Source organism: Lytechinus pictus, chromosome 3 (assembly GCF_037042905.1).
Source record: "Lytechinus pictus isolate F3 Inbred chromosome 3, Lp3.0, whole genome shotgun sequence".
In the NCBI taxonomy this organism is placed as follows: Eukaryota; Metazoa; Echinodermata; class Echinoidea; order Temnopleuroida; family Toxopneustidae; genus Lytechinus; species Lytechinus pictus.
This window is the reverse complement of record NC_087247.1, coordinates 39,113,726-39,123,977: the sequence shown is the minus strand read 5'-3', so window position 1 is coordinate 39,123,977 and position 10,252 is coordinate 39,113,726. Positions and strand designations below refer to the sequence as shown.

Here is a 10,252-nt window from a genome sequence, read left to right as displayed (position 1 = left end):
GTCTCGTGCACCCAATTGACTTCCCACAAATAGTTTCATAAATAAGAATGCATCTTTTGCGATTCGTATCCTGAATGTCGACTGAAAACTCTCTGCTGAGCCTCCGTTTGCAGACTACACTGAGCTGCTCAAACGTGATGTGTTGTCCTCGGTTGTTCCGAAGTAGGTCTGGTTCACGCATGAAAACACGTGACATATTATTTTGCTTCCACGTGAGCTCATTGTATGCCGAACAGAGAGTAGTCTAGGGCTGGACGTTCGCAGATAATTGTTTGGGAAACCCGACACTCACTGATTGCATAACGAAAACACACCAGTATACAAATCCTCACTTTCCACCTTCTTTCTTTGCCCAACACTCACTCATTGCATATCGTACCTTAGTAGGCCTATAATATACCTCTGGTGTCGGGTTTTCCAAACAATTAACTATCAACGTCCAGATCTAGACTAAGCAGGGAAAGGAGGGCTTGATAATTATGATTGAATACCTTGGATATTGCAATGGAGATGGAAATAAATGTGAGAGAAGGAAAGAGAAATGAAACGGGAATCTGTGATTATATAATACACGTGACGAGACACATGCAAAATCGAGACAGCGTAGGCACATCAGTGTAAAATGTATATGCCTATATCCCTGGCCAATATTGCACTTGTTTTGACACTTGGGATCATTCTTTTCTTCGCGTTCAAGCGATAATGTACACCTGAATTTCAGGACCCTGGCGAAGTGATAATATAAGTGCAAACGTACATTTAGAAGAGCTGGATCATAGATGCACCGCCCACTTGTCATCAATCGATCCAATCAACGATCAAAATAGCACACATTCAAGGTTAGTGAACATTCCCTGTAGTCAGCAAGCACGGACTAACTTGAAAATTTGACTATATGTGTGAAGACTAAACTCCAAACTCTGAGTCAAATACAGAGAGTAAAGCTTCAGACTGCATATAAATGCTCTGTTATTGCGAAAACCAAAGGTCTGTGCCTGCAGACTGATCGCCATACTCGTACATACCCAGGAGAATGATATAGGGAGGGGACTCGCCCACTTCTATTCCATGTCATGTTTGTTGTTGACACTAAACATCAGTCGTTGTCTGTACTCTACGCGACAGACAGACAGTTTATCCTCATTCATCATTCAGATCTCAGGCGAATTGGACGACACGGCTTGACTGATCGTGTATCTCAATTATCACTTGATTTGATAGAAAGGACTTATTTTACAATAATCTTTGGGACTCGATCACTTTGTCTTCGACAATATTTAAGGAAGTGGTGTCCATGTGTCTCTACTCTTTCTGCAAGAAAGGTAAGAAAATTTCAATTTTTATCTCGCCCTAGCCTAGCCCTAGGCCCCTCTGAACTCCATCAACTGAGCCTGTATTTTAAACTAAAATAACAATGTTCGTGGAGGAATTAAAAAGATGGTAAAAGAAAATAATTGCCTACGCTCGATCGACGCCTGCCTACGGACAATCCTATTCTTGAATTGTTTTCTATATTGGTCTCCAAACTTCCATATTGAGCAAGATAATGTAAATCACGTATAGGCAATGCGAGCGCGAAGCGCGAGCGAACATTTTATATTGTGACATGAAAAATTATATTTTTATTTTAGTTTTTATTTATTTATTTTAGTTTTTATTTTCCAAGTCTTCCACTCATCTTATTTTATTCACTCGTCTTCCTCTTCTGTTTTCTCTCTAATTTTCTCTCCTTTTTTTTTGTTGCTCCGCCAATGGGGGGGGGGGCGGCCCCCCCTGGATCCGCCTATGGATGTAATGTGAATGTAGCCATAATCCTACAAGAGTTGCATCAAAATGTACTGCAAATTGCCTTTTAAAAATAACATGTTAATATTATTGTATGAATTCGTAAAGGTATATTTTCATACTATTTTGCAATAAAAGTTTACCAGGTTTGATTTTGACTACCTGGACCAGGCGCGGATCCAGGAGGGGGAGGGCACAGGGGGCACGTCAGATTTTTTGACTGGGCGTGCTGATCATGGACGGAAATCTCTACTCAAGGTGGGGTGGGGGGGGGGGACATAATTGAGTTTTCCATTGTTCTTACACACACAAATATATATATATCCGTTCTGGCCTGATCGAAAAGGGACCTGTGACTGTTTGCAGTTACCCATCATGAAGACAATACATATTTCAACAATCAAATAATGCAAGCGCGAAGCACGAGCTAAGATTTTGGAAAATTTCATGCATTCTGTCCTTAAAATTGAACATTTTGATCACTGATTTTGATCCTGAAGAAGATGCATATATGTAACAAATAATTACTGCGAGCGCGAAGCGCGAGCAGGAATTTTTAATATCCGTTCTGGTCTGATCGAAAGGGGGCCTGTTAAGGAGTTTTTGCAGCTACCTATGAAGACGATACATATTTCAACAATCAAATAATTGGAGCGCGAAGCGTGAGCTGAAAAATCTTTTGTATCCAGACCTAAAAACTGGGCATACATGTATAGTCGAAGCACTTTTTGTAATCATGAACGGGATAGGTATGTACAGTAACTATACAATTGGTGAGAGTGTTAAGCGCGAGCGGAAACAAACTTGAGCTTACACATATAAACGTGACACTATTCATGTTTTGTAAATCAGGAAAAGGATGGGAAATTGGGTATGAAATATCTTCCTACATTAATAATGTGAGCACGAAGTGCGAGCAGAAAAATTTTGATATTCTTATCTGAAACTGGATCATTTAAGCACGTTTTAAACAAAGAACAAGCTGCGTATCTCAATAAAAATGCGTGCGCGTGTTTTGATTTAGACCTTGAATCTGGGCATTCTAAATAGGCTTACATTTTTTAATAAAAAAAATCAATAATGCGAGCGCGAAGCGCGAGCTGAAAATATTTGATATTCCGATTTGAAAAGGGTGAATTTATGCACTATTTACTATTTCAAGCACTGTGTGTGAAAATTCTGATTTGGATATGGGTAGCACTTAATCAATAATGAATGACGCGAACGCGAAGCGCGAGCTGATAATTTTTTATTATAATTTTGACCTAGGACCGGGACATTCTAAAGATATTTTGTCATCATGACTAAGAAATGTTTTGTATAATTATATACTAAAAAACTTTTTAATACTGAGCAAGACAAATATAGAACAGACAATGCGAGCACGAAGCGTGAGCGAAAATTTTATATAGTGACATGAAAAATGTCTCCCCCTCACCCAACTTACTTTATTCACTCGTCATCCTCCTCTTATTCTTCCTTTTTAAGTTCTCCTGTTTTCCTTTCTTTTTCTTTCTTTCTTTCTTTCCTTCCTTTTTTCTTTTCTTTGCCCCTTCTACAAGTAGTCGGGGGGACATTCGATATTGTATCCCCCTTTCAAAAAGTGGGGGACGCGTCCCCCTGGGATTTCCGCCCATGCATGGTGCTAATGTCAATTTGAAAGCAAGAAAAAAAGTTTCATCCCAAAATAAAGGTCATTTTCGTCCCAAGAATTTTGACAAAAAAGAAAGCGTTTTTCTAAAAAAAAATGTAGGTAATTTTGGTTACATTTTCCATTTTGTCACACCGTCCAGAATTCCTGGGGGTGCTGCCTATGGAAAATAATACGCGCAGCACCCCCAAGAAAAATCTTGGGGGTGTTTCCGCACCTCCAGCACCCCCGCTTCCCAGATCCATGGGGTACGTGCCCCCCCCCCCCCCCCACTTTTGAAAAGCAAAATTAAAATTTATAATGTAATTTTTTTTTTCTTGATTAGAAGAAAATGCTATGCTTTGGAGCGGCTTTCTTTGTTCTTTTTCTCAATAAGATAAAAATGCTATGCCTTGGAACGGAAATTTGAAATGGGGGTCCCCTCCGCGGCACATACCCACCATGCATTATACTGAGTGCCCCCCCCCCCGGGTATGTGCAGAAGATTAATAAATCGGTTAAATCCTTGAAAATCAATGTGCAGTTCTGGGGCCTGTTTCATAAAGGATTTGCAACGGTCATGACGGTTGTAACTTTGCCATTATGGCAACTACCATGGTAAGAGGGCTCAACAGCTAATCATAATCAAGGTTACCATGGTAGTTGCCATAATGGCAAAGTTACAACAGTTGCAAGCCCTTAATGAAACGGGCCCCTGGTTTGCATCTGCTAATCTTAATTCCATGAGTTTTGTTAGGGGAAATGTATGCAAATTTCAAGGTAGATGCTAAATTGAGATTGATTGGTTATAATTCATAATCCCATTTTTGGTGGTTCCAGAGAAAAAAATACAAATATTGTAGCTTGTAGAGGGCGTGTCTCTCTCGTTGGTCATTATGCGTTTGCAGAAGTGTGCAAGTCGGCAAATCGAATTATAACAAATTTTATATCATAAAAATCGTCTGCTGCCTAATTTTTGTGCTCCATTTCTGAAGCATGTCGATTTAAATGTATATTCTGAAACATGACATCATGCAGCCAACATGGACAACAAACACAAAAGACTATAGGCAGAAAATGCTCCTTTGTTAATGATCGGATTCGCCTTGGTAGCTGCTATTGTCAAAACACTTGTGTGTTTTCTTTACGACGCATGTAATCGGGATACGAAGGCTAAAGCCTTGATCAGACGTGAGATCCGAGTCGGAGTAAAATTCTATTATGCATGGATTAGAATTCCAAAGATATTGCTCTTGCACTACCAAGACAAAGGTTGTTTTGGTCGGAGGAAAGGTTGGAGTAGTGCCCTTCTTACTCCGACCTTCCTCCAACCAATATACTCCTGGAAACCAGTAGGATCTTGGTCGGAGGAAGGTAGGAGTAACTCTGTCCAGACGAGCTACCTCCGACCAAAACAGCCTACGTCTGGGTCGTGATAAAGCTAGGGTTACACCGGAAACGAATCAGCTGCGAATTCATCCGAATACACGTATTCGGGTGGTTTCGGGAGTATTCTGTCGGCTCCGCGAATGCGTGCGAGAGTGCGAGACTGAAATTCGGTAGGGATTCGGGAACATTCGAATTCACCGAAACCACCCGAATCAGGCCGTATTCGGTCAGAATCGGTCAGAATTTATTCGGGAGGATTCGGTTTTGGTGTTACCCTATATAGCTTTAGAGAAATATCTTTGGAATTTCAATCTATGAATTATAGAATTTTACTCCGACTAGGATCCCACGTCTGAACGAGGCCTATGTTTACATCAAAAGAAGACTCGCGTTAATAGTCCATTTTTTTTACATTTATGTTTTTACTGAAATAAATCATCAAAAATCACAATATTTACAAAGGATTCACAAAATTGAAATATAAAATCGTGATAGGTATCATTTGTGGTCATGCAGCTTAGGTCCCTGGGAACGATTTTAACTGAGGGTGCTGATGTAAATTTCAAAAGCAAAAAATAAATAAAAATACTACAAAAATGGAGGTCATTTTTTTCCGATAAATTTGAACCCCCCCAAAAGGTTTCACTACAAAATCCAGAATTCCAGGGGGTGCATGCTGCCTATGGAGAATAATACAAGCAGTGCCCTCCAGGAAAGCAGCCCCACTTCCCAGGGCCATGTGGTCATACCATGGACCTGCTACAATAGGTCCATGGTTATACCAAATGGGGAAGTTAAGTTGGGATATGTTTTTTTTTCATACCATTGGCATCTTTGTGAAATCATCGTGGATTCATGGTGAAATCTTTGAAATTTCCAATAAAAATTGATATTTCATGAATAGTTAAACTGTAATCAAAATTCAATTTTCATAGCTTTTCTTTCAATAGAAGATAAATTTAGCTCAAAATAATGTATTTACTAGCACCAAATGTAACATAATAATTCTCATTTGGTATACCCATATGGGAAGCTGGTGGCTAGGGCTAGTCTGCATGCAGGCCCTGCATATACAAAGGCTAGCACATAGAGGGCATCCACTACACAAGTCATTGTAGGCTTTGCATTCAGACCCGTAAAATAGATTGAAGGGTTTGCACAGCAGACTAGGCCAGGGCGTGGCCATATTCTCGTGCAATCCAGTCCGTATACTAGTCAGATCAAATGGCTGAAGACAAGTTACAATGATTTAACCAGGTTTACTTGGGACTTAACTATTGCCCAATTATATTTGGAAACTCCAACTAAATTTGTTCTTGCCGTATAGTTTTTTTTAATTGGACAATGACCTGAACTTTAACTAACTGTTGGGCAATTGTAGAGTTGGGTAAAATCTGATGGGTTACCGACTGATTGGCAATTCGGCTTGTCCAACCACGTAACAAACTCATTGATTATACAACATCACTTTGGCAAATTTTAACCAATAGTCGTGTGAACAGTATGTCGACCAGTGTTGGTTAAAAATTTGGGATTTATTCGCTCAACTGTTTTGATAGTGTATTACATTTCACATTTTTCACTTTTTTACGCTATAGGCTGTATAGGTCTAGCTGGTAGAAATATTGATTGGGGAAAAAATGAAATTCTGATTATGATTGAATTAAATTTTTGTCTGATATGTGATATATATCTTCTTTTTTTTTTACAGAAAGTTGTCAAAATCTGATACCATGGCTACCCAGTCGGAGCTTGCACAGATCCAACATATCCTCGGTAAGCGCCGAAACTTGGACCAAAACCCACTCGATCTAAGCTCAAGAAAGAAGTCAAGAGAATATCTAGATAGTCACAAAGATGTGGAAAAGCGGAGGAGAGATCGCATCAATACATGCCTTGATACTATTCGTTGTCTTGTTCCCCTGTGTCATCAACTACCAAGGCACAGAAGAGTTGACAAGGCTGATCTTCTTGATCTAGCCATCATTTATCTTCGTATGGTCAACCAATTCCTTGAAAAACTGGGCATCAATGACATCTTTTCTGCAGCACATAAGCAAGTCTCCCTGTTTACCTCTCTTGAAAAGTGGGTAAAGGATCATGGAGAAAAGAGCCAGGATGTTACAAGCTTTACGAAAGAGATCCTGGGTTTCTTGCAAGGTGAAGTAGAGACGGCCTCGCATGTGATTGCCAGTCAGCAGACGGCACAAAACTCCCATCCAGGATCAGAGAATGGCTTTCTGCAGAACTCCGATTGGATGAAAAATGAACAATCTGGACTTGATGATGACCCGTCTGGCCTACGATCAGTCATGACATCTTCTGGATCAGATGAAGAAAGATCACAAGGTAGTTACAGAGAAAATAGAAGTTCTGGATCAGAGGATTCCGTAGGTGTTGCATCTCCTTCTAACTTGGCCTCCTTCAGAGGGACGGATTTTCAAAGAAAGTGCCGTGAGTTGCCCCCTAGGGACGCCGGCGAAAGGAAGGACAATATTGGACATGAGAAGTCCTCGACTGGAAGTAGATACAACTCGCTGGTGTCCTGCAGTAACCCATATGTAGAGTATGTTGACAAGGCAGTCAATACTGATGCTACTTCATCAAAGTTCACCTGGCCACCTGACAGCACTTTTACTTTGCCTATCCTATCTGGAAAAATTGTTCTTCATACACCCACCGGGGTGAGTGGTACCAACAACTTGAATGCACCTGTCACTCTGCATGCAGAAATCCATTCATCTCCTTTTCAATCTCGATCACCCGCACCCCAGGAGAATGAAACTTATCAAGAGCAAAATGGTGGTGGAATTGACTACTCAGAGAGATTTCCTGTCGAAAATAGCGTAGAGGCAAATGAACCCGTTTGCTTGTCAACACACAGTACTGGATCCAAATTTGGCGAAACCCTTCCATTCAACCACCAACCCCGTCTCGGCCACGTTTTGCCCAGTCGTACATCAATACGTTCATCGAGAATGGCACCACACGACATTGATTTTCCTTTACCCACGATTAACCAAGATCACTATTGCCTGCCGATAGAAAGACATAATTCTGCAATGGGTCTGGAAGATGTCTACTCGTACGACGGAGATGAAATGAAAAGCTACATGTCACTCCTGCCTTTAAGGAGATATTCCGAGGAGAGGGGTACCGCGTTCTCCCCACCTCAAGGCCACAGACCTCCACTTACTCCCCTAGTCGTGGATGACAGCGACGTTAAATATAGAAATGAACACAGTGGCCCCTATTTCAAGAGACATGTCGATGGTTTAAGGTTAGGCCAAGCACAGGTCAGGAATTGCACTGGTCACAACGAAAGGAGTAAACCACGCAGTTCGTGCACAAGTACACAACCGTCTTCCTTGAAATTAAAAAGTCTGATGGTTCACAGGCATCAAACCCAACATATCATGTCACGATGAGGGATTAATAATAGGACTCTAACCATTTTTTATCTCTATCTCCCATTCATTTTTATTATCTCGGTCTTTTATCATACAAGTAGAACGTAGGAGATGAGTTATTTTACCTGAAGTTATAGAGCTGATATTGTTCTTATAGGCCTACTTACATTTTTAGTTATATGCCGCCAAATGGCCTAATCTTGAAATTCGAAAGGTGCCTTTGTATATGGTTGTTTTTGGTGCATGGGTTTTACTTCTTTCTGTAGAAAAATTGTTGTGTTTAATTTTATGGAAAATTTTTCTTTCAGTTCTTCTGGGTCGTAGAAAGTTAAGGTACTTGTACATCTAATTGAGTGATGTTCCGTAAATGGATTCCTATAGTTTCATTTCAAATTCTATCGTATGTTAAAGGGGAAGTTCACACTGAAGTCAGGTTGCATCTTTTTAATACAAGATTGCAGAAAATGTGAAAAACACGAGTGCTTAGCGAAAATCCAAAATCCTTTCAAAACACAAGGTTATGGATAATTTTATTTTAGGAAGTCCCATGTTAGCAGCCCCCATTATGCTGTTTGTAAATTACATTAAATACCGTTTTCTTTAAAAAAAAAATAGAATTATCTTACTGCATTCAATATATTATCAGGTTATTTCATGCACGCCTCTCTGAAAAAAATCTAATCATCACAAACCATTAGGATAAAGGTAACTTTTTGGAATTCATAGTATATGACAAATCGCTTGAAACGGTAAGAATTGAAGACTTTAAAATGTGTGTATGTGTCAATATGTCGTTAATATTTCTCATTCATTAAAATTTACTTGTTAGCAGGATGGACTTCCCCTTTAAGTGTATCTTATCAGGAGAGTTTAGTTTTTAAATGTAATATATCATGTGTATATAGATATATAGCAGCTGCAAATTTATAGTTATTTTATTAGGATATAATTTGTAAATATGCAAGCCCGTATAATATGCTTTTCTTCAGGGGTTCACTTTGTGAAAAATTTGGTTTTCGGGAGATAACCAAGAAGATACAATGGATCGGCATTTACTTCAAGAAGTTTACAAGCAAAAGTGAATTGTTTTCTTTCAAGTCACTCAAGCTATTTACATTTTCCTTTTACTTTTTGTTTGGTAGTTGTTTTTCAACCTTAGTTTATATGGCCCTGCATTCGTATTTTGGTTTTATTTGCTTTGTTCTTTTGAGCTTCACCCAACAGATCTGATCGTCGAATGTTGACTCCGAAAATACATCAAATAATAATAATTGATAAAATGAAATGAATAAATTCACTAAGATAATAGAAAAAATATCAGAGATGAAACAATTAAAGCAGTGTAAGTTTATTTTTCCGATATTTTCAAAGGAATGTTCACTCTAATCTTTTCGCATGTTAAGATGAATAACTGATTGTCGATGGTTCTTTCCGGATGGTCATAGTCATTGCAGTGTGATATAAACTCTGTTCTGCCATGTCTGTTAGAATAAATGTATTCGAGAATCGTTCATTTTGTGAATATTATGCTTTCATTGTATAAAGAAACCAAAGAAATGTTGAGTGAAAATTATCTAATATTTGGTAAAGAGAGCACAATCAGCACATGCATGTTTGTTTGGTAAAAGTGAAATACAAGGGTAAACAGCATAATTCATGAGTTCTATATACTTTACACAGCAAGATTGCGGAGAATTTACTCAATAGGACTATATGAAGAATATTTTACTCCCAAAACATGCATGTTCCATCTTTACCCAATAATTTAGTAACTTTATTTTGAGGATCCTGGCAATCCACAAAATCAAGGTACTAGTATAATACTTAATATTGTCATTTCGTTCATGATATAACGCAATCTTGTCTGTAGTTGTCAGTATTGGTTGAATGCTTTTAGAAAATTTTAATTTTGTAAGAGTAAAAATTTGACAAATTTCCACTTTGTTATCGTTCAACACAATTACAGGCATTTCAACCAAATTTCAAAGATATTTTTTTAATTGGCGATCAATTATTGGAAATTATTGGAAATTGGAAA

At 38.8% G+C, this 10,252-nt stretch overlaps 1 protein-coding gene across 1 annotated transcript; it reads left to right on the top strand.

The window, feature by feature from the left end:
• Positions 1–219: 219 nt before the first annotated feature.
• Positions 220–9,727, top strand: LOC129257280 (uncharacterized). The gene is made up of 2 exons (XM_054895568.2): positions 220–1,322; positions 6,516–9,727. The coding sequence occupies exon 2, from the start codon at positions 6,538–6,540 to the stop codon at positions 8,230–8,232; it is 1,695 nt and encodes a 564-aa protein (XP_054751543.2). The 5' UTR covers positions 220–1,322; positions 6,516–6,537; the 3' UTR covers positions 8,233–9,727.
• Positions 9,728–10,252: the final 525 nt, after the last annotated feature.

Bases quoted from the DNA above. Each gene is read 5' to 3' on its own strand.
- LOC129257280 (XM_054895568.2), top strand. From the start codon at position 6,538: ATGGCTACCCAGTCGGAGCTTGCACAGATCCAACATATCCTCGGTAAG.